The sequence below is a fragment of the Mustela nivalis genome, assembly GCF_964662115.1.
Source record: "Mustela nivalis genome assembly, chromosome: 9".
NCBI lineage: Eukaryota > Metazoa > Chordata > Mammalia > Carnivora > Mustelidae > Mustela > Mustela nivalis.
In genome coordinates, this window is record NC_139028.1 from 12,808,857 (window position 1) to 12,836,129 (window position 27,273).

The window sequence follows — 27,273 nt, forward strand, 5'->3', positions numbered from 1 at the left end:
TCTTTGACAAAAGACACTTCCATCTAAAAGGACTGAAACGCTCCGTTGGGGGCTCTTCTTTTCAATGCAAAACCTGCGTAAACGCCCACAGGGATTTTTGCGACACGCCTTCGTTGGGTGCCTCGTTCGTGAGGGTGTGCGCGGCGCGGCCCTCGGGGTGCAGGCTCGGCCGGCAGGTACCCGCGCCGCGCTCGCCGCCACCCGCGGGCGCGCACCCAGGGCCCCCGGGCGCCCGGCCACGCCTTGCGATGCCTCTGCGGGCGGAAGAGCGACGAGCACCTGCGGTGGAAAAGTTCCCGATCGTCACCCACAGAAGGACCCAGAAGACCAGGGAGAAGGTATGGGACCCTTTCTCTACCTAACCACCTCCCACCCCGGGCCAGGGCGGAGGACCGAGGAGGGGTATGAAGAAGGAGCAAAATAAAGGTAAATTCAAACGAGTTGGCAGTTCCGTGAGAAGGTTCTAAGAAAGAAAATAGATTTTGAAGAATGGAATGAAGCTTTAGGGACCCCAAGTTCAGAAGCTACAGGAACCCCCAAAGTTTAAATGAAATTATTATTTTTTTAATTGTGGAGAACAAGGTCATCCAAGAGAGGGACCACGGAGTATTACGGTACAACAGCATCGCAAGGAAAAGAGCTGTGCCAAGACTTGGGAGGATTTTCTCTAGCTCTTTTTGAGTGAAAAAAGCAAGATATAGAGGAGTATGTTTAATGTAATCTCATTTTTCTAAACCAAACAGCCCATTATACCTTATATATTGACAGTGTTGAATTCTACCTGAGCCCTTGCTTCTGGAAGGCAGTAGCGGTTAGGAACCACCCGGGTGGCTCAGCCGGTTAAGCATCCCACCCTTGATCTAGGCTCAGGTCATGATCTCAGGGTCCTGAGATAGAGCCCCAGAAGGGGCTCCCCACACTGGGCTCCCCTGCTGGGCTCCTGGTTTCTACCTAAGATTCTCTCTCTCCCTCTCTCTGCCCCTCCCACTGCCTGCCCCACCCCCTTGCTTTCTCAGAAAGAAAGAAAGGAATTCCCCCCTACTTTGGTATTCTTAGAAGAGGCACGCTGCAAAGAAACAGGCTTCCCCTGTGACTCAGAGAAAGACCCAGAGTTGTTCTTTTTCACCTAGGACAAAGCCAGACACGGACCCTCCAAGCTCCAGTCCTCTGCCTCGTAAATGATGGCTAAACCACTTTTCCCCACTGACCATTCAGAACAAAATACTTGTTAACTCAACTGACTACATTCCTCTTCTTCCTCCAGGCCTGGGAACTTTCAGTCACCTCAGCCTGAGCCAGCTTGTAACCATCCTTAATGGGTCCCTCTTGAGAACTTGGTCTCCTCAAAGTAAAATAATCTCAGGCCCAGGGGCCTGGGATTGAGCCCCACGTCAAGCTCCCTGCTCCACAGGAGGCCTGCTTCTCCCTCTCCCACTCCCCTGCTTGTGCTCCCTCTCTCACTGCTGTGTCTCTCTGTCGAATAAATAAATGAAATCTTAAAAAAAAAAAATAGGCAAAACATTCTCTGATCTACAATTCAATTAAGCCAGGCTTCCATTCCACTCTTTCCTCGGGAGGGAAGAGTCCCTGTTCCCCTTTTGCACCAGTCCTCCCCTTCCTTCTCACAATAATTCTTTCCAATAGTCTCTTCTTACCTAAATCAGATTTTTAAAAAGATTTTACTTAAGTTATCTCCCCACCCCATGTGGGGCTTGAACTCACAACCCTCAGATCAAGAGTCTCATGTCCACCAATCTAGGCAGCCAGGCGCCCTAGATTTGTTTTTTATTTGACAATATGTCTATAGGTACGTGAGCATGGAGAAAAGTATGGGACACATGTCAACACAAGTAACCTGAAAGAAGTTAAGGGATACAGACAAGAAAACAAAACTCCAGCTTATATGATATAGTCTCTATTATATTAAAGTGTGTGTTCTAAATATGAGATTAAAAGGTAGATTTAGATGTTGGGGCAGGCTGAATAATACCCCCCACCCAAAAAAAAATATTCAGTTCCTAATCTCTAGAACATGAGAATATTCCTGTAAATATACGGTGTCTCTGCCAATCGGATGGGGTCCCCAAATGTAGGGAGGGGGCCCACGGTACCTGCGGTGAAAAGAGTCACCTGAAGCAAAACAAAGAAGGTAGAAGTTTCTGGAATTCACAGCAAGGGGGCTGGGAGGAAGCATATGACAGGTCAGACAGCAAAGGAGACACTGTCGGGAGCCAGTGGGTGGGTCTGTATTTAAAGGAGGAAGGTGAGGATGTATGGGAATGGAACTTACAGAATTTTCTTTGTTTGGTTACTGTGTCCACGTGTCAATAAGCCATTGGTCAGTTAGGGCTTACAGATGTTTTCAGGTGGGCTTGTGTGCATTCAGCCGCCTAAGGGCCCTTTCTCCATTCCATTGCACAAGCAAGCCTGTTGCCTAAAAGCTGCCTTTACAGTACAGTGGAAGAGATTTGCAGATATGATTAAATGATAGATCTTGAGATGAGGAAATTATCCTGATTTATCTGGTGGGCTTTAACGTAGTCACACGTGTCGTGACAGGAGAAAAGCCCATAGAGATTTACAGCGGGAGAGAAAGTGACACTGAGAGAAGCAGAGATTGGGGAAATACACCTTGAAAATATACCACATTTTCAAAGCCAAGGAGTCAACAGCCATGAGAAGCTCAGAGCCTCAAGGAGGAAGTAGCACTGCCCAGTAAAGCCTCATCTATAGCCCAATAAAACTGCTTTCAAACTTCTGACCTCCAGAACCGTAAGAGAATAACTTTTGCTTTTTGAAGCTACTAGACTGGTAATGATTTGTTACAGTAGTAGTAGGAAACAAATAGCTACACTAACTTGTAGAGATCATGATACACTGTTGGGTGAAAGAAGCAAGTTACAGACTTGCAGAATAGTTGTATAACATGATTCTGTTTTAGTAAACGCCACCTACTAAGTAACTAAGTATCTTTATGTGTAACATACACATCTATATGCATGTATTTACCTTTGCTTCTGTTTATATGAAGAAGAAGGTATAGAAGAGTGTATACCAGGCTACTGGTCCTGTTTAAGTCACGGGAGTGATGGGAGGCGACGTGACGGAGAGGGATAAGGGAAGAGAAACGTCCTTACATTATACATCTTCATTTTGTGTTCTTACTGTAGGCATATGCTACTTCCGCAGCTTGAAAAATATTCAACTAAGACATTTTTTCCCACAGGTCATGTTAATCCTAATTGAAAACGTATTAGGCTCAACATCTCACCCACACAGAAAAATGAGGTCAGGAAATAGAGTCAACCACTGATGTGGATTCTGAAGTTAAGGACAAAGTTATACGTATTTTCTAAACTGAAGATCTGCCTCAAAAAGCAATAGTAGGATGGCTCTAGCTTTGCCCCCAAAGTGAGCTCATCCCCTAACTAAAGATTATTGATCAGTGATCAGTCTATATTATTTTGGTATCAGGATTAACATATATTGAGTGGATCTGTGGGCATAGATCCACAAGGTTTTGTCAAAGGAAATTCACTAAAAATAATTATTTAGTTGTTGGGAGATTTTGTACATAATAGCCTTACTTCTTACAAGTACCAAAAAACAGCTACCACTAATTGAGCACCTACTATCTGCCGGATACTTCACAGACATTTTCAATTCTGTTCCAGTTATCTATTGTATATATCAAATCACCCAAAACCTTAGTGGCTTCATACAATAATGCCTTTATTATCTCTTATGGTTTCTGTGAGTCAGAAATTTAGGAAGGTTTGGGCCAGTCCATCTGGTTCAAGGTCTTCCATGCATTTGCAGTCAAAAGATAGTTGAAGCTGGAAGGTGGCGGTGTTGGGGGGTGGTTGGGTGTTAGGTAGGCTGGAGCAGTGAGGGACTGACTCACCTCTCTCTTTCTTCACTTAGACCATGGGGTCTCTTGTTGTGGGCTAATTTGGACTTCCTTCCAGCCTGGTGACTTTGGGGTTATTAGTCTGCTTATATGGCAACTGGTCAACCACCCCCCAAGCTAGTGTCCCAGGAGAAAAAAAGCCAAAACATTGCTAATGTCCTCCAGCCAAAGACCACTGACAATATACATGTAGTTAAACAAGTAGAATTTATTACTCCTTGCATCAAGGGAGAACAAACCCCATGGGAGAACCATTGAGTTTCTCAGTAAGAGGATGTTAGAAAGAACCTATTATAGGATGGGCTTTGGTTGAATGATTTGAGGAACAATGTAAGGAAGCAAGGATTTGCTCTGGGTTGAATGCTGTGGGACTGGATGAGATTCTGATTGGTATCTCAATCAATATATCTTATCTATATGGAGGGCCAGGTATGGTGGGGCTAAAACTCCAATTGGTGAAGAAGTAACAGCCACTCATTTTGACCAAAGAGAGAAGGAGAGTCAGTATTTTGTGGGTGGTGCAGTGATCCTGGCTTCTGCTTCAATAAAATTAGGAACTGACCTTGTCTTGTCTCATTTTATCATGGTCTCAGAGTAATCTTGTCTGAGGATGGTATACTCCATGAGATTGTTTATGTCCAACACAAGAAAAAATGAAAAATGGCCTAGCTGTGAGTGCCAGGTCAGTTTCCAAATGTTAAAGCCTCATTTTCTTATTTTTTATTTTATTTATGTATTTATTTTTAAATTTTTTTTTTTTTTTTTTTTTTTTTTTTTTTGGTCTTAGTAGCTCCATTTATGGCCTAGCATCAAAAGTCACATAGCATTACCTTCATAATAATCACAAGGCCATCTAGATGCAAGGATCCCTGTTTTGGATTGAATGCATGTGCCCCTCCCAAATGAGTGTGTTGAAATCTAATCCCCAGTGTGGTGGTGTCTGGAGGTGGGGTCTTTGGGAGGTAATTTAGGTCCTGAACGGAGGCCATAGAGCTGCCTCCGTGAGGATACAGTGAGCAGTCAGTAGCCTACAACCCAGACGAGGGCTCTCCCCAGATCCTGACCATGCTAGCACCTGGTTCTCAGACTCAGAGCTTCCAGAACAAAGAAATAAATGCTTGTTGTTTAAGGAAAATGGTCTATGGTAACTTGTTAAAGCAGCTCGAATAGACAAAGACAATACCCACCTGTCTATGGGAGACGTTTCACAGAGAAGTCACAGCAGGGAGAGCCTGTGGGATGGGAGATACCGTTGCAAACATCCTTGCAAAGCAGAGTCGGCCACAAATGCTTTCCGAAATGCTAGGCTTCCCAGCTCTTATCAGCTCTTTAGCCCTGTTTTTTCAGGTGAATAAGCGAAAGCTCAGAAAGATTAAGGGACTTGCCCCTGTTCTTCAGGATAGTAACTGATTCTGACATCAGTCTCCCCAGGCTGCTTCTCCAATGTAACTGACAAACACACATGAGCCTCGTTCTCTAGATCTTCTTTTTCCTGTTTGTACAAATAATTGTAAATAAACATACTTTGAAATTGCACCCAATACAACAGACTGTCTAATAAAAGCTGTTACGGTCACATCCATATTGATTCTCATCAATCCAATAACATAAGATTGTGGTTCTCAGTGTTTAAGATTTTATATCATGTCATTTTGTGAGGCATATTTGAACCCTAAAAATGCCATATTCGTAATGAACTACAAAGGATCAAAAAGAAGAAACATTTTCAAACAAACTACAGACATCAATGTTTAAAACTCTTTGAATCCAGGGGTGCCTGGTGGCTCAGTCAGTTAAGCATCTGACTCTTGATCGCAGCTCAGGTATTGATCTCAGGGTCATGAGTTCAAGCTCACCTTGGCCTCCATGCTGGGTGGGGAGGCTACTTAAAAAAAAAAAAAAAGAAAAAATAGACTCTTTGAATCCAGAACTAATGTCCTTTTCATGAAAAGTAAATGGGAACTTTACAAATGCAGTCTGTATTTAACTTCCTCTTAAAGCCCTTACATAAAAAGCCTTATTTTAATACAATGGGAGTTTATTTAGTCATAACAAAGGAAATCCTGCCATTTGCCTCAACATGGATGAAACTTGAGGGCATTGTGCTAAGTGAAATAAGTCAGAAAAAGACAAATATTGCATGACCTCACTTATATGCAGAGCCTTAAAAAGGTGAACCAGAGAATAGAGTAGAATGGTGGTTCCCAGGGGCTGGGAGCTAGAAATGGGGAGATGTCAGTCAGAGTACTAACCTTCAGTTAAAAGATGAATAAGATCTTGGATCCAATGTACATCCTGGTGAGGACAGTTAGCCACACTGAACTGTAAACTTGAAATTTGCTAAGAGAACAGACCTTAAATGTTTTCATGAAAAAAAAAAAAAAGAAGAAGAAGAAGAAGAAGAAGAACGCATGTGAGGGAATGGGTGAGTTAATTTAACCTTAATGTGATAATCACTTTACCATATATATATATATATATATATATATATATATATATATGGATGTCAGAGGATCATACTGTATACTTCCAACTGACACAATGTTATTTGTCAATTACATCTGGATGAAGCTGGAGGAAAAACCCTTATTTTAAAAGATCCACTTTCTAGCATCCTACTGCCACTACACATGAGGCCCACAAGACCCTGTCTTGTTCTAGCTAAGCCTCCTTACCTTCTCTTCCCCAGGTGTTCTAAGAATCTTGGTGTTAAGCTGTCTTCGATCTGAATTGCTGGAAGTACACAAGGTACCAAAAATGAAAATGTCAGAATTATTTGTCATTAAACAGAGTAAATCAATAATACTGCATGCTTAGATGGCAACTTTGGAGAACTCACATCAAAACCATTATCTTTTGATAGGGAGTATTGTAAATCAATTGAGCAGGTATTGGTTGAATGCAAAGTATGTGCAGGCTGCAGTTCTAGATATGATCAGCAATATTCGAGACATGAAAAATGCTTTTCCCTTTTCTTCCACCTTTCCTTTCTTCCCTCCCCACAAACACTTTAGAACACCTGCTCTAACCAGGTGTTCTAGGTCGGTGTAGGTGCCATGGAAATGATGGCAGGAAAAGTTTAATAATGTAGGTGGCAGGGAAAGTTTAATAATGAAGAGGGCTCGGCTCTTGCCCTCGAATGGTCTAAAATTTAATAGAGAATATCTGCATGGAACCCTACAGGACCCTATTATCTCTGCAAGGAGAGAAGAGCTTGAAACATGACATTTTTCCAGGATTACTCCTCTTTTCTGCACAGTCCTGAAGGATTTCTCTTCTCTTCCCCTCTTCCAGATGCTACTGCCTGAATCCTTTCCCCTCAGATCGTCCAGCATCTGAAATAAGGACTTACGGGTCAATGAAGAGGAAATAGATGTGCAGTTGAACAACAATAAAAAACCAAAAAGGGGAGAGGGGCTCTTCAGAAGAAACCTAAAGTTTGTCGCTACCCATATCTATTTCCTATTGCCCGGTTGCATGGTTTCAAATACTACCCAGAGGCTGACGATGCCCACATTTTTTTTTTTTATCTCTGGTGTGGGAATCCCCTGAGCTGGAAATTCACATGTCTGACTGCTTACTTGACACGTCTACCAGGAAATCCTTAAGACATTGCGAACATGGCCCTGATGAAATTCTTTGTCTTTCAGTAACGTGTCTGTAGAGTAGCTTGAACTAGTGTATAGCTGGACTTTGTTTTGTTTTTTGATCTGATGATCTTTGTCTTTTCATCAGAGTTTAATATAGTTACACATAGAATGATTAATGGAATATTCAGATTTATTTATATCAAATTACTATGTGTTTTCAACTTGTCTAACTCAATGGTACTTTTTTTTTTCTCTTTCTTGCCTTCTTTTGGTTTGGCTATATTTTTTTCCCTATTTATTTGTAAGTTATATAACTTCATATGTTGATAAATGTTTATGTATAAGTTATATAACTATGTTTATTCTTTTGGGTTGCCCTAGCTATTCTAACATGCAAACGTTTTTTTAAAGATTTTATTTATTTATTTGACATAGAGAGAGAGAGAGAGCACACAAGTAGGCACAGCGGCAGGAGAGGGAGAGCAGGAAATGGGCTCCCCGCTGAGCAGGGAGCCAGACATGGGGCTCTATCCTAGGACCCTGAGGCCATGACTTGAGCCAAAGGCAGCCACTTAACCAACTGAGCCACTCACATGCCTCTCTAACATGCAAACTTAACAAAGTTTGAAATTAATCAGTGTTAATCATTTTTCTAAACAATACAAGAATTCTAGAATAATTTCTCTAAGTTTCGTTGTCTAGTACTTTAATTTTTCCTTTTTTCCCCACACAACATAAATAAATTTATTATTGTTTCATACAGTCACTGATTATTTAGACATATCTAGGACCAGATTCATGGAGTGTAATTCATGGTGTAACCTATAAAGTCCCATGGAGCCTCCTGCTCAGAAGGCCCAATGCTTGACTCCTTACTCTTGAAATTTTTAATAATTTTTTTAACAAGGAGCCCTGCACTTTCAGGGCTTTGCACTTAGACCCCAAAATTATGTAGCCAGATCTTCCATCAAGAATTTATTTTCTTTCCACTTGAGTTACATCTTAGAACTTCCTTTAGAGTGTCTTTTGATAGTAAAGTCTCTCTATTTTTGATTGTCTGAAAGTATCTTGATGGTATCTTCTTTTTCTTTTAATTTTTTTTAATTAGAGACACAGAGAGAAAGCACAAGCAGTGGGGGAGGGGCAGAGGAAGAGGGAGAAGCAGACTCTGAGCAGAAAGCCCAAGGCAGGACTCCATCCCAGGACCTTGGGATCATGACCTGAGCAGAAGGCAGACCCTTAGCTGACGGAGCCACCCAGGCATCCCTCTTCTTTGTTTTGTTGTTGCTGTTTTTGTTGTTATTGTTTAGATTTTATTTATTTATGGGCGGGCAAGGAGGAGCAGAGGGAGAAGGACAAGCAGACTGTGCTAGTACAGAACCCAACATGGGGCTTGATCCTAAGACCCTGAGATCATGACCTGAGCTAAAACCAAGAGTCAGATACTTAACTGACTGAGCCACCCAGGCACCGTCCTTCTTTATTTTTTAAGATAGTTTTGGTGGATATATAACTTCAGAGTGATGAATATTTTCTCTCATCATTTGGAATATAATTTGCCAGGAATATATTTTACACTGTTGCATCTGAGTCAGCCAACCATCAATTTACCTTTTCCTTGTAGGTGACAAGACTCTTCCTGTGGCTTTTTTTTTTTTTTTTTAATTTATTTGTCAGAGAGAGAGAGGGAGAGAGAGAGCGAACACAGGCAGACAGAATGGCAGACAGAGGCAGAGGGAGAAGCAGACTCCCTGCCGAGCAAGGAGCCCGATGTGGGACTCGATCCAAGGACTCTGGGATCATGACCTGAGCCGAAGGCAGCTGCTTAACCAACTGAGCCACCCAGGCGTCCCTTCCCGTGGCTTTTTAGTATCTTTTCTGTTTTGGTTTGTTTTGGGTTTTTTTTGTTGTTGTTGTTGTTTGGGCTTTTGTTTCTTGGGTTTTTGTGTTTTGGTTTTTTTGGGTTTTTTTTGAGGTTGTACATTTCACTGTGATGTGACTCAATGTTGATATATTGTTTGGAATTTGTTTGGCTTTGTTGGGCTTCCCAGATTTGAAGATATCTTTCAATACATGGGAAAATATTCAACCATTAGATCCATATTGCCCTTTCTCTGGTCTATTATCTTCTTCAGAAACTACTTTATTTATTTATTTATTTATTGGAACGCCTTTTTTTTTTTTAAAGATTTTATTTATGTATTTATTTTAGAGAGAGAATGAGACTGGGGCAGAGGAATGGGGGAGGGGAGAGAAAGAATCTCAAGCAGACTTCCCATAGAGTGTGGATTCCCAAAAGAGGGCTCAATCTCAGAACCCTGAGATCATGACCTCAGCAGAAATCAAGAGCTGGACACTCAACTGACTGAGCCACCAAGGTGCCCCGGGAACTCCTTTCAGACGTAGATCAGCCATTCTTATTCTCTCCTTCGCATTTCTCAGTTTCTTTTATATTTTCCATATTTTTTTTCTCTAAATTTATTCTGGAAAATTATTTCAACTCTACCTTCAATAATGTTAATTCTCAATAATGTTAATTCTCTTTTTAATTGTGTCTAATGGTGATTAAACCAATTTTGAGATTTTCTTTTCAATTATTTCTAGAGGTTATTTTGCAGATTTACTTGTTTCTTCCTCATATTTTCAAGCTTCACTCTTGTTGCTTTAAACAATGTTATTTTATATATATTCTATCTTAAAATTTCAAAAGTTGAAATTTTTAGAGGCCTTCTGCTGTTCCTTGCTTCTATCTTTTCTTACTGTTAATACCTTATTTCTCTCTTCTCTTATTTAGAGAGAGAGAGTGAGCATGAGCAGGGCAGGGGCAGAGGGAGAGAGAAAGAATCCTAAGCAGACTCCATGCTCCGTGCAGACCCTGACGTGGGACTCCATCTCCTGACCCTGAGGTCATGACCTGAGCTGAAACCAGGAGTCAACTGCTTAGCCAGCTAAGCTACCCAGGCACCCCAATGCCTTACTTCTCTTGAACTGTTCTTTTCTTTGAAATATTATCTGTGAGGCAGCAACCTCTTCGACCTCAGCTGCAGCAACTTCTTCCTAGAAACATCGCCAAAGACAAGGGAAGCAGGGGCAAAAATGAACTATTGGGACTTCATCAAGATTTTGCACAGGAAAGGAAACAGTTAACAAAACCAAAGGACAACTGACAGAATGGGAGAAGATATTTGCAAATGACATATCAGATAAAGGGCTTGTATCCAAAATCTATAAAGAACTTATCAAATGCAACACCCAAAGAACAAATAATCCAATCAAGATATGGGCAGAAGGGGCGCCTGGGTGGCTCGGTGGGTTGAGCCGCTGCCTTCGGCTCGGGTCGTGATCTCGGGGTCCTGGGATCGAGTCCCGCATGGGGCTCTCTGCTCGGCAGGGAGCCTGCTTCCCTTCCTCTCTCTCTGCCTGCCTCTCTGCTTACTTGTGATCTCTCTCTGTCAAATGAATAAATAAAATCTAAAAAAAAAAAAAAAAAGAAAGAAATGGGTAGAGGATATGAACAGACATTTCTGCAAAAATGACATCCAGATGGTCAACAGACACATGAAAAAGTGCCGAACATCACTCAGCATCAGGGAAATATAAACCAAAACCACAATGAGATACCACCTCACACCAGTCAGAATGGCTAAAATTAACAAGTCAGGAAAGGACAGATGCTGGCGAGGATGCGGAGAAAGGGGAACCCTCCTACATTGTTGGTGGGAATGCAAGCTGGTGCAGCCACTCTGGAAAACAGCATGGAGGTTCTCAAGAAGTTGAAAATAGAGCTACGCTACGACCCAGCAATCGCACTACTGGGTATTTACCCTAAAGATACAAATGTAGTGATCTGAAGGGGCACATGCACCCGAATGTTTATAGCAGCAATGTCCACAATAGCCAAACTATGGAAAGAACCTAGATGTCCATCAACAGATGAATGGATAAAGAAGAGGTGGTATATATATACAATGGAATACTATGCAGCCATCAAAAGAAATGAAATTTTGCCATTTGCGACAATGTGGATGGAACTAGAGGGTGTTATGCTTAGCGAAAATTGTCGGAGAAAGACAATTATCATATGATCTCCCTGATATGAGGAAGTTGAGAGGCAACATGGGGGGTTTGGGGGGTAGGAAAGACATAAATGTAACAAGATGGGATCGGGAGGGAGACAAACCATAAGAGACTCTTTAATCTCACAAAACAAACTGGAGGTTGCTGGGGGTAGGTGGGGAGGGAGAGGGTGGTTGAGTTATGGGCATTGGGGAGGGTGTGTGCTATGGTGAGTGCTGTAAAGTGTGTTAACCTGGCGATTCACAGACCTGCACCCAGGGCTAATAATGTATGTTAATAAAAAAATTTTTAATTTTTTTAAAAAGAAAAAAGAAGAAATATTATTTGTGAATATGTTAATATCTAGATTGGAGTTGACTGCTCTCAAAGTTGAGTTACTTCTATGTGGGGGACCCAAAGGATTTCTTCTCCTTTGGTGCCCAAGGTTCTCTGTCACACCACGTTGAAGAATGAAGAGGTAGACCAGATGGGGTAGTTCTTGGAGCTTCCACCTTCATTCAGAGGTTTATTAGCAGGCCCTCACCCTAAGCATGCCCGGAACTTTAATTTAAACCTTCAGGGTTTCTCAGCAACCTTCAGGGCAAAAATGGGCTTTAACACATTCTTAGTTCCCAGGGTCTCTGAGTTTGGAGGCCAATGCAGAGGTGCGCCTTTCCTTCCAACTCAGCAATGGGTTTCATGCACATTTGGTTGTTTTCTAGTTTGTGGATTACTCAAATCTGGTTTTTCCCACAGAACTCTTCTGACACCGAGTTTATAGATTTTTCACACCAGTAGGACAAGAAATCTCGACATTGTAATAGTATGCTGCATTGGAAAAAACACAATGTACTGATGTGTGAAACAACATGGGATGAATCTAAAGAAGTATATAGAGTGAAAAAGTCCAGAACTACTCTGGGCTTCCATTTATGTGAATTTCAAGAAGCCCAAGAATGTAATCTATTGTGACAGGAATCAGAATAGTGGCTACTTCTGGTGTTAGGGGTTGAATTGAGTTTCCCAAAGAGATAGGTTGAAGTCCTATTTCCTGTGCCTATGAATGTGACCTTATTGGAAATAGGATCTTTGAAGATCTAATAAGTAGGACAGGGTCATGGTCAATTAGCGTGGGCCCTACCTCAATGATGGGTGTCATTTAAGATGGAAAATTTGGACACAGAGACAGACGGATGTGCATGGAGAAGGCCGTGTGATGAGGAGGCAGAGCTCAGTGAGGCGGCGGCAGAACAGGGAGCTCTGAGGACACCGGCAGCCAGCAGGAGCTGGGAGACAGTCTACAACAGCTTCTCCCCAAGAGCCTCCAGAAGGAACCAGTATAACTGATACCTCGATTTTGGACTTCAAGCCTCCAGAACTCAGAGACAATAAATTTCTGTTGTGCGAGCCACTTTTTTGTGGCAATCTGTAACGAAAGCCCTGGGAAACGCCCTGTGGGGAGGTATCAACTAAGGAGAGAACATGAAGGAACCTTCTGGGCTGTGAAAAACCGTTTTGTATCTTAATCTGGGGAGTGGTTACATAAGGTATATACATGGAAAAACTTTATGGAGCTACACTGTTAACCTGCATCTTACTCTAAGTGATACCCAATTTATAAAGTAAATAAAAAGGAAATCAGGGGCACCAGAGTGGCTTAGTGGGTTAAGCAACTGCCCTCAGCTCAGGTCATGATCCCAGGGTCCTGGGATCAAGCCCCATGACCGGATTCCTGCTCAGCGGGAAGTCTGCTTCTCCCTCTCCCTCTGCTGCTTCCCTGCTTGTGTGCACACTCTCTCTGTCAAATAAATAATAAAATCGGGACGCCTGGGTGGCTCAGTTGGTTAAGCAGCTGCCTTCGGCTCAGGTCATGATCCCAGCGTCCTGGGATCGAGTCCCGCATCAGGCACCTTGCTCAGCGGGGAGCCTGCTTCTCCCTCTGCCTCTGCCTGCCATTCTGTCTGCCTGTGCTCGCTCTCTCCCCCCCTCTCTCTCTCTGATAAATAAATAAAATCTTTAAAAAAATAAATAAATAAATAAATAAATAAATAAATAATAAAATCTTTAAAAAAAAAAGAAAAGAAAAGAAAAAAACAAAAAAATATAGTACAAAAAAATTTTTAAGTAAAATAAGGGTGCTGAGGTTATCTTTTTGTGCCTCCCGATCTAACGTTCTTGAAAAGAGCTTTTGCTTTAGTTGAGAACAGAAACGGTGAAGGGAGCTAACTCAGACTGGCTCTCACAGAGGCCGTCACCCCGATGAGGCAAGAGTAGTTGAGGGCTAGCCCCTTGGGTCTGCGGATCCAGGAGCTTGACCCAGTCATAACCCAAAGATGATACAGCACAGAGACATGTCTTTTCTTTTTTTTAATTTTACTTATTTATTTATTAGAGAGGAAGAGAGAGCATGTGCAAGCAGGGAGAGGAGCAGAGGCAGAGGGACAAACAGACTCCCTGCTGAGCCTGGAGCCGGACTCCAGGCTTGATCTCACGACCCCGAGATCATCATGACCTCAGCCCAAGTCAAGAGTCAGATGCTTAACCGACTGAGCCACCCAGGTGCCCCAAGAGACATGTCTTATTCTAATCTTTTCACTCAGGGTTTCAAATGCAGAAAACAGCATCTAGGAACTCCTTTTTTAAACATAAAAGGATATAAATTGGGGAATTGGAATTAGGTGCTTACCAAAAAATGTCTGGAATGCATAGAGAAGCAGACTCTAGTCTGGTCTCAGGCCATGACGTCTAGGAAGAACCCAGAACCAGCCCAGCAGAGGAGCCCCAGGCTCTGCTACAACCAGGAAGATGGAGAAACAGGGGCTTTCTCCAGAACCTACCATGGAAGCTAAGGAATCAGGAAGTCCCCGCTGCTGCACATGGTGCTTGAGGGTTCCCTCATGCCTAGCACATACCCCACGCCTTGCCTCTTGCTATCAGCACAGCTGGAGGTTGGACACTGAAGAAAAAAAACACCCCATGACTGTACATGACGGCAGACAGATGCCTTCACCTCACTTCCACCTTAAACCATAACTGATATATCTAATGTGTGGAAACTATCTTAACAATAACCCTAAATACCAGGGAAGACCAGTCTGTAACTTTGCAGACTCTGAAGTCTAGGAAGGCAAAGTAGGAAGCCTCGGGAATGGAGGCTGAGTTATGAATTATGTTCCCCCCAAATTCAGCCTTTGGTTACTCAATGTCTATGTGCACTTGTACCAATGCTGAGCCTTCCACACAATGGCAACGAAACAACCCATTCTGGTCTCACACGATGCAATTATCCTTCGTGGTATAAAGACACACCAAAACCTCTCACAGGGAGGATACGTCCAGATTCTAAAGAATCACGCCCTCCATCTCTGCGTGCTGTTCATTCCCCTTCTCGTCCAGCCACAGTCCACGTTCTGTAACAGCGGCTGAATTCTGAGGCTAACAGCCAGCCACACACCCTGTATAAATTCGAGGGAAACAAAGAAGAAAAGGATGAAGGGAAGTGGTTCAGGTGTATACCTGTTAACCTGAGTCAAAGGCTTGCTGCACTTACTTATTTGGGAGGTGGTCTCCTGAAGGAGGAACTGGAGACTGGGAGGAGCGAGACAGGAAAGGGGAAAGCCAACGAGGCATCGTTATGAGCCGGTCACCGCTGTGGACAAGTGCCGCCAAGCCCCCCAGGGCTTCTCTGGGGAACAGATTAAACACAACTCAGAGGTGACCTCTCAAGGTCAGAGGTCAGAATGTATCCAACAACCCCACCCCAAACTCCCATAACGGAGAGCTGCCCGGGCCACTAACGCTTCCTTGTCTGGGGCACACTCACAACGGCAGAGAAAACAGAAACACCTGAAGCGACATGCTGTCAGCATGCCAAGGGGTGGTCCACAGGGAGATCATTGCCCCTAACGGCCCCTGAACCAGAGGCAGTAGCAGCAAAGGGGGGTCTGCTACCACACAGAACCCAAAAAGGAAACAAATCTGGGTTGTGACAAGAGGTCTCATTTCTATTATGGGTCACAGAACTGCAGCCAATATCAAGAATTTCCTTGTTCATTCCTCACTCGGTGCTCCCTTTGCTCTCAGGTGCAGCTGACTTGGGTCTGACCTGGCAGGATGGTCCCAGCAAAGAATGCAATAAAATGCGGTCGCCGAGAGCGTGGTCGGGAACTGTCATCCGGAGGCGAAGCCCAGAGCTGCCACTCATTCACTCTGTGACCTTGGTCCAGTTACTTCATTTCCCTGTGCCTCGGTGTGGTCATCTGCAAGCAGTCGGGAAAGTGTCAACACGTATCTGTGCCGGGAGAACCAACGGAGCTGGCGCGTGTAAAAGGAAGGACAGCACCTGAGGCGCAGTCGAGGCCACTGGAGAACGAGTTTATTTGTTCCCATGTATTTCCGAGAAGTCCCTGCCTGCATTAGGAGGGTAGTTTTCCACTAACTTTTATCACTGGCTTGTCACAGGAGAGGCAAACCAGCAGGTTCCCTCAATTCCAAAAATACCCTGTCTTTGTCCCCTTGTATAGCAGGAACCCTATTTCTCCTTGATGATCATCAAGATCATTCATCCCAGTAAGGATAGTGACCCTCGATCTGCTAAGAGCAAGCAACTGGACGCTGGATCGCTGTCGCAGAAAAACCCCAAGGTCTTTACCAGCCGCACCCAACAGCATAAGTAACACAGATAGTCTCTCCCTCACCTCCACCTTTCAAATCTTGACCACACACATCTTGTAACAACCGAGCTATTTTCAATTTAAAAAAAAAATACACTTAACAGTTAGAGATGCTTCCTGAAATACTTACAAGATATGATTTCATCTCTCTAGTAACCGGAATATTTCTATCTGTGAGATGTAATGTCTCTTTGTCTTGGATAGTGCTGAAGGTTTTAATTTTCTGGGCTATTTACCAGCACTAGGTTTCCAACCTAAGCACAGTGTTTATTAGAAATTCATGTCTTAGGGTCACCTGGGTGGCTCAGTGGGTTAAAGCCTCTGCCTTCCACTCAGGTCATGATCTCAGGGTCCTGAGATGGAGTCCCGCATCGGGCTCTGCTCAGCAGGGAGCCTGCTTCCTCCTCTCTCTCTGCCTACTTCTCTGCCTACTTATGATCTCTGTCAAATAAATAAATAAAATATTTTTTAAAGAAAGAAAGAAAGAAATACATGTCTTAAAGTGGAGGGTCCTGTGGGTGGCATTACACGGCAGGAGTTAGATAATTAATACACTCATTCTTCCTGGTTTTGCTTTCAAAGGCAACAAACCTTGGGGAACACCTTCCTCTAGTCCTGTTTATGCTAATCACATTCTCGCTGAGAAATAAATAAGGAGGCTTTATGGAAAATGTCAAGGGAAAATAATGACAGGGAATGATGCACGAGGAAACTGGGTTCATTACCTAGAGCTGTTCCACGTAACATCGCCGTGGGAGGTTATTGCATTATTGTCCAGATACTGATGCACTTTTGAAAAATTTCCAAGCAGCAGCAGAAACAGAAGAGGTTAGGACATTTAGGTTGTAATGGAACATCATTTAGAAGTGCTGCTGTTAAAAAGTAAGTAGGTAAGCACTTGGGAAATTTGGGCATATAGTATTGAGTACATAAAAAGATGATATTTTAAGCCCAAGAATGAACTAAAAGTCCTATTGAACAGCTGACAGTTTTGAAAAGTATCGAAAAACTATAGTAGCACAAAGAATCAAAAGGATAACTAGAGTGCCATCTGTATCAATTACAAAAACACTGTGCCCTAATGGTCCTTCCAATTATCCCCGCAGGCTCGACCCACTTGTCAGCAAAAATTAAATGGCAGAGTTATTGTGAAATTATTTCTGAGATGCTACCGACTTTTACAAAACACTCTTCAGGACATTTATTAATGCACTACAGTGTTGTTATAAATAATTTAAAATCAAATAAATTCAGAATAGCTGAATAATTTAAACTCTTGTCAAAATGAATCAGTGGAGAATATTCTGAGGTTTAACATATTTGATTTCCATGCTTTGATTTACTTGTTTTCTCATTAAATCAGATAAAATAAAATGGAAAAAGCCGTTCAACTTCCAATTCCTCTATGCCAAACAACATTGCCTTGGCCATCCTGCAAAATCCGTCGGTTAGAAAACAAAACTTCAATGTGTCAACAAAAGGGACTTATAAAATTTGGAATTTGGGTGGATTTTCCACAAATCCCATGCACTCTAAATTCAAATCACAGTACTGTCTCCCCATAAGTACTGTCCTGTTTTCACAGACTATATGTCCCAGGTTTTGGTTTCATGTATATATGGTCCTTGGGCTCAAGACATTAATATATGTATTATTGTGTATATGTGTCCTTGGCATCAAGAAATTGGCGATATATGAAGGAAATAAAGGGTGTAAAATAAAAGTTAATGGACAAAGTGAGGCACTAAATGTCAAGTGTCATAAATTCTAATGGGATTCAAAATTAGGTGAGACAGCACCAGGCTCAATCAGAAAAAACTTCCAAAAAAAAAAAAAAGAAGAAGAAGAAGAAGAAAGGAAAGAAGGAAGGAAGGCTCTTTCTCTGAGCTTTCCATTACAGTTAGGACCTTGGATAAGGTGGTGAGTAAGACAGCATTTGGAATCAAAGTACAAAGTGGAGTATTATGTATAACCATGAAATAATAAACAAAGAGCCTTCCAAAAGAGGGTTCTTCCGGGTCCAAAACAGAAGAGGAGGAAAGAAGCACAGGTTGGAACCATACCGGGAAGGGCCTTGAACTGAGGTCAAGTGGTTTCAGTTTCATTGGACAGACAGACAGTAAGAGGCCCTTTGAGCAGTCTGAGTATTAAGAAGCTTGCTCCTGTGGAACACATTAGAAAGATGGGGTTGAACGCAGGGAAGACCCATCACAAGGTAATTATTGCCACCCGGATGGTAGCAGGGTGCTAGAAATACAAAAGAAGGAAGGAACCTTCAAAGGAGGCATCTGCAGAACTGACAGAAGTTGGCGATTGGCAAGGAAGAAGAGGTGAGAGAAAGCCCAAGAAAGGACTCGTGTTGACAGAGAGAGAGAAATCAACAGTTCATGATGAAGAGAATGGGTTTGATTTTCAAGTTTCCTGGGCAGCTCTGTTTGCTGGGGGTCATGTCTGGACCTGTTTAAGATACATGGGAAAGAACATGCTAGAGAAAGAACTGGAACTCTGGTCGAGCCATGGCAGCTGAATGATGAAGCAAAACGAAATTCCCTGAGGAAAATATGGGTAGAGAAACACAGAATGAGCCTAGCAAGTGCCCTCGCTTGGGGGAGAGAGGAAGGGAGGCCTTTGTGGAAGCCAGAACATTTGATGGATGTAGCAGAAGCCGCTTTTAGGCAAACAGGCCTGAGCAATGGAATATAGAAAAGGCCACAGCCACCCCCTGGCTGACTAGGGACAGGCCCATCAGGGGACCCACCTGAGAACACGGGCTACTGACAACCAGGCACAGTGACCAAAAAAGGGAGAATCCCCTATGCGGCCTCACCTGCTCACCTTCCCTCTTTAAAAGCACCCCCTCCCACCCACTACCTCCCGGCAGACAGCCTCACCTCTGCGGCCCTGCCTGCCACTCCCCTGCGCTCTATTCAACAAAATTCTCTCTCCTTGTTCGGCCTCCCACGAGTCCTTTCACTGCCAACCCCACCTGCTGCCACCCGCTCGTCACCCCACCTTTGGGGCCCCCATCTGACTGAGAGACACCACGGGTGTCCGTGCAGGAATGGAAATCTGTAATACGAGTGATGATTATGATTATTATTTTAGAAGTTTATCCCTCAGTATTGTTCAGACAGATAAGAGATATTGAAAATTTACAAAAGAATAATGAAAAAGCAAGAATGATACCAACCCAAACTCTATTTCACGAATTCCGCCAATGGAAGTTCTAACGTATCAAGAGAGATAAAGACTGAGGTGTTTTCAGGTTAAATGCGTCTTGCTCATTTACATGAGATGAAGGCTAATAAAGTATTTGTATACAAATATTTGAGCTACTAATGAATACAAAATTTCTAGAAGGATATGATGAAACTATCCATAATAATTATCTATTATCTATGGGGAAATAAATCCTCTATGCTAGCTACCTGAATCAATTAACTAATTAGGTTTTTTAAATAAGTTGATGGAGTTAATAGGATTAATGTATTTGATTGATTGTTTTAGAATCATGTGGTCACATGGACAAAGGCAAATATATTCAAATATATGCTTAAATCCTAATTATTCAATAACACTTTATAGATGTTTCTCAAACCTCCTCACCGATGAATCCTTGAATTCTAACTAGGTTGATCCCATTTCTACATTATGTCAAGCAACAAAGTAACATTTAGAAATAATTACCTGGTATACAAGAATGAGAATACTTTCATGAATTTTTATGGAACTGCTGAATTATTGGAAGAACTTAAAGAGGTTGATATTAAAGCCAGGAAAGTGTTTGGTAACATAGTATGGACTTGGGAGTCAGGCAAACTGAGATCCAGACAGAACATTAAGAGGATTACATGAGTGGATGAGTGAATTATACACATAGGAAGTGATAAGTGCTTAGTTAATATTGCTTAATAATTAGTTACGGACATTCTGACTTCACGTGCTCACGGGCAATGCAGGAAACCAGACATATTAATCACCATTAAAATAAAGTAAAATGAGGGGTGCCTGGGTGGCTCAATGGGTTGAAGCCTCTGCCTTCGACTCAGGTCATGATCCCAGGGTCCTGGGATCGAGCCCCGTACCGGGCTCTCTGCTCAGCGGGGAGCCTGCTTCCTCCTCTCTCTCTGCTTGCCTCTCTGCCTGCTTGTGATCTCTGTCTGTCAAATAAATAAATAAAATCTTTAAAAAAAAAAAAAAGTAAAATGATGCAGTAACAATAATGCTTATTATTATTTTTTGTTATTATGGACTTACCATATTATTCTTACCCCCATCTTCAAGAATGAGAAACTGAGACCTAGAGAGGCCATATAAATGGCTCAATGTCACACAGTTAATAAATAATACATTCAAACCAGATTTGCTGACTTCACAGTGTGGGCTTTTCAACAGACGTGGATCACGTCTCCAGACGGAGTTGAAAAGGAGTTTCCACAGAAGTAGAAAGGAGGTTCTTGGTACAAGAGGCAAGACACAGCACGGAGAGGGTAACAGGGACTCAGGAATGATTTTACTGAGATGAAAAAGGCAGCTTCTTAAACAGTAGGGGTCTGGCCGACAAATAGAATGTTGCAGGCAAAAAGGAGAATTACGGACAGACAACGTGTGGCTGGCTCGGGGAGATGTGGTCAAAGACAAGGTCAGAAAGGTCATCAAGAACATGCCTTCAAGAGCCTGATGCCTCCTGAAGAGTTGTGACACCAGGAACCATGGGAATGTTATGCTCAGGGGGACATTAATGGGTGTGACGGACAGGAGGGGGCAGAAACTGTAATAGCCTGGGCAAAAGTAACAGGAGCCAACACTAAGGGCAGGACGGCAGGAACAGAGTGAGGAAACATTACAAAGTAGAATCTACGAATAGACCCAATAGGACGTCATGGGTGAAGGGGCCGGGGGGACCCTAGGCTAACTCCTGGCTTCTGACTAAGGCCACTGCACAAAAGATGGCTTTTTCCTCTTGATGACTCTTGGGAGAGGAGCAAGTCTGAAGTGGGAAAGAATGAATTTTACATTGGATCTCTTGTGTTTGGAGTTCTTCTTAAGACATCCAGATGGAGAGGAATAGTGAGGTGGTAAAAAATATGTCTGCCACTCAGAAGTGATCTCTTAATATCCATTACTATCAAACGGATGTAGCCCTTCCAAATGTACAATATCCTTCTGTTAATTAGAGAAACATGCTTTTACATATGGACATACAAACGTATAGATGTGATAACCTATGCCAGTGAGCATAACCATACTACTGGTCAACGCCCGGATCTCTGCAGGGAAAGCCAGGCTGCAACCTGGGATCTATCCATCAGACTGCACTGCCTCCGTGTGTATCCTAGATGCAACAGCAGAAGGAAAGGCCTCACCCACCTCACTGTTTTAGGAAAACATTCTCAAATACTTGGAGGCCAAAAGGGATCAAACAGGACAGATTTTTAGTCTATGTAACCTTTTAGGAAACGTTATAGGAGTTCTGCCATAGTCTGATATTTCCCAGAATAAAACCTTAACTCAATAATAATTTCTATAAGACCTAAAAAAAGGGGTTATTCAGTAATCTGAAAGGATTTTATCCTTAGCTGTATTAAGTTACCAAGAAGTAATGGACCAATTAGAAAAAAGGACTAGAAGTAAAATCTAATTACTTGCAATACTATCTTCCTGTGGTCTTTAGCCAAAAGCACTAAAGGTCAGAATTTATGCCCAGGGTTAATAAAAAGCCAAAGCATTGTTAAGCACTACAGTGAGCATACTCTAAAGATTTAGGGAAAAATACCAAGACAATAATGAATGACTTTTCTAGCCTGTAGGCGAGAGGACTCACACAAGTTCTACAATATAGTTAGCACTTAGCCATGCAGACAGAGAAAGAAATGCCTCCTTTCTTCAAAAGCAGACACCATGCAACTCTGAAAGGGGAGAACAATTATAAGGCAGGAGGGAGAAGAAATTGAAAAAATACAGTGATCTGGGGCTTTAAAACTCAAATTTGCTTACTTTTTGGAAAGGGGAAAGTGACTATGCCAATTACAAGATAATTGGGATTTGAACCCAAGAAACCTATCTCTGTCTTCAAATTTTATGCTTCCAGTCACCCTGTTTTCTGCCTTTTAACAGAGAAGCTTAGATGTTATCTTCCCAAACCCCAAGTCAAAATGTCTGAAATCCTGTCATCAACCATCACCTGGGGAAGACTTTGTCTTCCTTCAAAGCACAATCCTAAGTGAGGGGAAATCTAAGGTCTAGGTCACCTACATTTTCATTAATTTATTCAATAATTAAATACTGACTCCTTACTCCATGCCAGGCATGTTCTAGCTATGGCATATATACAACATGGAAGATGGGTTTGGAAAGTAAATGAATGAGTGAACTAATGATACAGGAAAAATAGCGGGTGGTTATAAGTGCTGGTGGTAGGAGGGACGGAATGGTGAAGCAGAAACTGATGATAAGCTTAGCCTTGAAGTCAGAGAAACTACGGACTAGCTTGTCTTTCCCACTAGCCACTGTTTGGACCTCGGTCAGAGTGCCTCACTCTTTGGATCTTTGTTCCTCACACATCAAAGTCATTTTTTAAAACACAGAGTATTGAACAATAAATAAATAAGATATAGCATGTTGAACATCTGTTTATCCTTGTTCATTTCCAAAACCTCGGGGAGTGATAGACTAACCAAAAAAGAGGGCTTCAGGGTGGCTCAGTCACTAGGCATCTGCCTTCAGCTCAGGTCACCATCCCTGGGCCCTGGGATCAAGCCCCACATCCAGCTCTCCGCTCAGTGTGGAGTCTACCTCTTCCTCTCCCTCTCCCTCTGTGATCTCTCTCATATTCGCTGTCTCTCAAATAAATAAATAAATAAATAAATAAATAAAATCTTTAAAAGAAAAAAAAAGAATCAACATAAAAAGGAAGACTTAAACCCATCAGGACAAAAAGAAGAGAAGACAAGACAAGAGTGTCAACCACGCTCTGGAAGATAAAAGTAGTTGAACCCTTGGTAATTCACTTAGAAGAAGTAAGGAAGCTGAAACCTAGTGTGGAAAGTCAGAGGCCAAAATAAACTACTAGATAAAATAAAATGAGGTAAGAAGAAGCAGACAATGCCAGGACCAAAATAAAACTTTGGGTGCATCTGATTAAGCCATGTCTAAAAAACAAAACAAAACATTGAAAATAATAATTTTACCAGAGAGAAAATGTATCCGTAAAACAAAAACAGTATGGTGTAAAGAGAAAATAACCAGAAGGCATCAACAAAAACAAAAACTTCTTGGAAATTAAAGGACAATAGCAAAAATTTTAAATTCAACAGGAAAGGAGCTCCTGGGTGGCTCAATCAGTTAAACAGCCGACTTTTGATCTCAGCTGAGGTCTTGATCTCAGGGTTGTGAGTTCAAGCCCAGTGAAAAATAAATTCACTGTTAAGAGTAAAAGATAAAGTTCAGGAAATCTAGTAAGAAGGGAAAACCAAGACACAAAGAGAGTGAAAGTGGGAGATAATAAGAAGAAAATCAGGAGATAGATCCAAAAGATTTTACATCCAAGTTTCAGACATTTCAGGAAGAGCATGAAGAAGTGAAGATAAAGGAAATTCTCAAATCAAACAGATAAAAAAAAAAATCCTCATGTTGACAAACAAGAGAATCCATAATGAAAGAACCCACAGCAAAAGAGAAAGTTGCATCAGTGCAACATTTTATAAATGTTTATAATTTTATAATTAATTTTATAAAAACAGTTGTTTCCACACAAATGGTTAAGAATAAAAATGTTTAGGGTTTCTCAAGCACAACACTGGAATCTGGGTGACAGAGCCAATGTGTCTTCAGAATTCTGATGGAAAATGATTTCCGACCATAAAACTTTAAGGCAAGCTACTAAGTAAATACGAGGGTAAAATAAAAACATTTCAGACACGAAATTTCTCCAAAAAAAATTCCTTGCTCTGCATCCTTTTTTGGGAAGCTGCTGGAGAATGGGACCCACCAAATCCAAAAGTCTGTGGAGACAGAGATAAAGTGTGGTGGTTGCAATGGATTGGCTCATGTATTATTCTAACCTGCCTGACTTCTGTGGGGTATTTTGTTTGTTTGTTTTTGGTTTTGGGGTGTTTTTTAGAGGCTGGAAAGCTTAAAACCACTTTCATCCAATTCTCTTAAGGACCTCTGTTTTATGAATCACATGCATGCATCTGGACTTGAATTCAGGACTGAGTGGAGTGGGGAATGAGGGTACACCGTACATGGCATCTTTTTTTGCTGCTGGGACCGTAGCCGGTGCAAATGGCCTGGGAGCCATCGGACTCCTGTTCCTGGAGACACAGCTGTAGCGTGGCTTCCTGACCCCGCCGCCCCCCATAACCCTCCAGCATCGTGCTCAGACACCTACAGCAGCAGTCCAGGAGCCAGTCTTGTCCTTGGAGTCATCCCTGGGGCCCCATCCAGAGCCTGCCCCGCTCCAGACCCTCGCAGCAATTATATTCTTTCCTGAATTCTTTCCTGCATTAAATACTTTTCTGCTTAGAAACAGCTGGGCTGATTTCTGTTGTCTCTCTGGCCCCGGGAGGATTGCAGGCAACAGACATTCAAGGATCGAGATCTGGGGTTGTGCAACCTGGGTTTTTTTGGAAGGAGTGGGGAGCTGTTACAGTGAGAAGACGGGGTTCTGACAGACCACACGTCCCCGCGGCCTGTGACCTAAATTAGCACCTGTGCAAACTGAAATGTGACTTTTTTGTAGGCACCGCTTGGGTGTAGCCAGACCCCTCCCAGGGAGTCCCAGCAGAGGGACTCTGAGACCTTCCCATGCTGGCTCTTCCACATGCACGCTCTGCTTCTGGGCCATAGAAAACACCACTCGTCCTTTGCCCCAACGAAGGAGAATGGAGGTTAGTCCCATCACATCGGCAACCTCTCCTTCTCTCCTCCGCGAGAAGAGAGCCAGCACGGGCTTCCCTCTTCAGATTAATCAGGTGTCCTCAAAACATGTTCCCAACCCCCTGGGGGCACGTGTTGAGCTCTGTGAGTTGTCCTGTTGAGGGACTTCCCCTGGACTTGAGAGGAGGAGCGGGCATGCATCCTTGGGGAAGGGAGGAGGAACTCCCAGAACCCAGCAGCTCCCTCCAAAACTCATCTCTCCTCACCAGCAGTCCCTGACTTAACACTCTCTACACAGACAGGGGCATGTGAGTTGAATAACCAGTTTGGGGGTATCTCATGAAATTTTTGTATCTTGGTCTGAAGACATTTTGGGATATGTTCTCTGTTGCACAGGGGATGAAGGTGAAACTGCCACGATATATTGTTTTTGTTTGTTTTGATATATTGTTTTGATATATTGTTTTTGTTTTGTTTTAAAAGATGCTACTTGGGCGCCTGGGTGGCTCAGTGGGTTAAGCTGCTGCCTTCGGCTCAGGTCATGATCTCAGGGTCCTGGGATCGGGTCCCGCGTCGGGCTCTCTGCTCAGCAGGGAGCCTGCTTCCCCGTCTCTCTCTCTCTGGCTGCCTCTCCGTCTACTTGTGATTTCTCTCTGTCAAATTAATAAATAAAATCTTAAAAAAAAAAAATAAAAAAAAAAAAAGATGCTACTTATTTATTTGGGGGGGGGGGTGCAAGCAGGGGGAGAGGGAGAAGGAGAGGGAGAAGCAAGACTCCCTGCTGGGCAGAGAGCCGGACTCGAGGCTCGATCCCAGAACCCTGAGATCATGACCTGAGCCGAAGGCAAACGCTTAACCGACTGAGCCCCCCAGGTGCTCCAAGACTGGATAATTTGTAAGGTCTCTTCCAGCTCTTAAAAGTGTATTGTGGAGGTGGCGGGAGGTATATTTGAAGAGAAGAGCAAAATGCTGGTGGTAATAGCAGTGAGAAGAGGAGGAAAGGTGTGCACGTGTGTGTGCAGGATGGGGCCGGGGTGCAGGTAGCAGCTGGCCACACAATAGTTACTCCCTGTTGATTCCCCCTGAGAGCTGTGGAAGACGGTTGGAAAGGGTGGCCACCCAAGACTTCAAAGAATGACTGTCCAGACACCATCATGTGAAGAGACTTGAAGATGGTGGTCTAGGAGAAGAAAAAGGGTTTTTCTTCTTCTTTTTGAGATCTTTAGGATGTTGGGGAAATACTATTCAATATATTTAAGTAGGGGAGGAATGTAACATTGACTCTTACAACACACTCGGTCTCCGGCGGCCTGGCTGGCTCAGTGGGGGGAGCACGCAACTCTTGATCTCGGGGTTGTGAGTTCAAGCATCACGTGGGGCACAGAGATCACTCAGAAACAGAATCTTTAGAACGGCTCTATGTTTTTAATAAAAATAAATGGGCACTCTTTTGCAGCAACTCCGTGAATCCATTACCGAAAAATGCAGGCTACATTTCAGGCTGCCTATTCCTAGGGAAATGTTGCTTGACAGAAAACGTAGTAAAAGCAAAGTCATTTCTTAAAGGATAATGGGAGCCCAGGCATTTAGGTCTAATGAGGTGAAGAGGTCCTGACCACTCTTTGGTGGACTTCCACTCAGAAATAACTGGCATCGGAGAAGGTTTAGAATTGGAAGAGTGCCAATTCTTTGTCTTTGCTCTTCCTGAATAATATTGGTTTCTGAGCATTTGTGTAGAGGAAAATTTTCTACATGTCTTAGGTCTGCGATTAGAGGAAACTTTGCTTCAACATTCACAGTTCAGAAATTCGAACAAAATTGCTTTCTTTAATGATCTTGAAATTCATTGTGATGATTTATACCTTGACCTTTGCGTCATTTAATTTCCAGTGATGGGAAACATGAGGGAAGGAAAAACCGAAGTGATTGACCACCGAGTTAGTCACCCTCAGCAGAACTGTCCATTTGATAGGTAAAAACTGGGCATCATTGATTTAATTTGCATCTCTTTCATTACCAGTGAAGTGGGGCATTTTTGTCCAGTGCTTACTTGCCATTTGTATTTCTTCATTTCTGAATAACCTGCTCCCTGGTAGAAATGGTCTTTTGATAAATCAAATGGTAATTTCCAGTGGAATAAAGACAAACTATATTCCAGCCCCTC

General features: G+C 42.7%; 1 protein-coding gene across 10 annotated transcripts; it reads left to right on the forward strand.

Annotated features, from left to right (window-relative positions):
• Nucleotides 1-44: 44 nt before the first annotated feature.
• LOC309840575 (uncharacterized protein) lies at nt 45-25,582 on the forward strand. 10 transcript variants are annotated; one of them, XR_014298666.1, is made up of 4 exons: nt 45-338; nt 6,600-6,658; nt 7,205-7,347; nt 10,295-10,620. XR_014298666.1 is itself a non-coding variant. In XM_082682776.1 (3 exons), the coding sequence occupies exons 1-3, from the start codon at nt 65-67 to the stop codon at nt 24,460-24,462; spliced, it is 402 nt and encodes a 133-aa protein (XP_082538902.1). In that variant the 5' UTR covers nt 45-64; the 3' UTR covers nt 24,463-25,582. The 10 variants fall into 10 exon arrangements, 8 of the variants coding, with proteins under 8 accessions (XP_082538902.1, XP_082538906.1, XP_082538901.1 ...); XM_082682776.1 differs by lacking the exons at nt 7,205-7,347; nt 10,295-10,620 and adding an exon at nt 24,394-25,582; XM_082682780.1 differs by lacking the exons at nt 7,205-7,347; nt 10,295-10,620 and adding an exon at nt 17,593-18,075.
• Nucleotides 25,583-27,273: the final 1,691 nt, after the last annotated feature.

What these genes read in the sequence shown, in the direction of transcription:
- LOC309840575 (XM_082682773.1), top strand. Translation starts at nt 65, where the DNA reads ATGCAAAACCTGCGTAAACGCCCACAGGGATTTTTGCGACACGCCTTC. An exon ending in CCCAGAAGACCAGGGAGAAG is followed by an intron (nt 339 to 15,639) that starts GTATGGGACCCT and finishes CTTTGCTCTCAG; the next exon opens with GTGCAGCTGACTTGGGTCTG.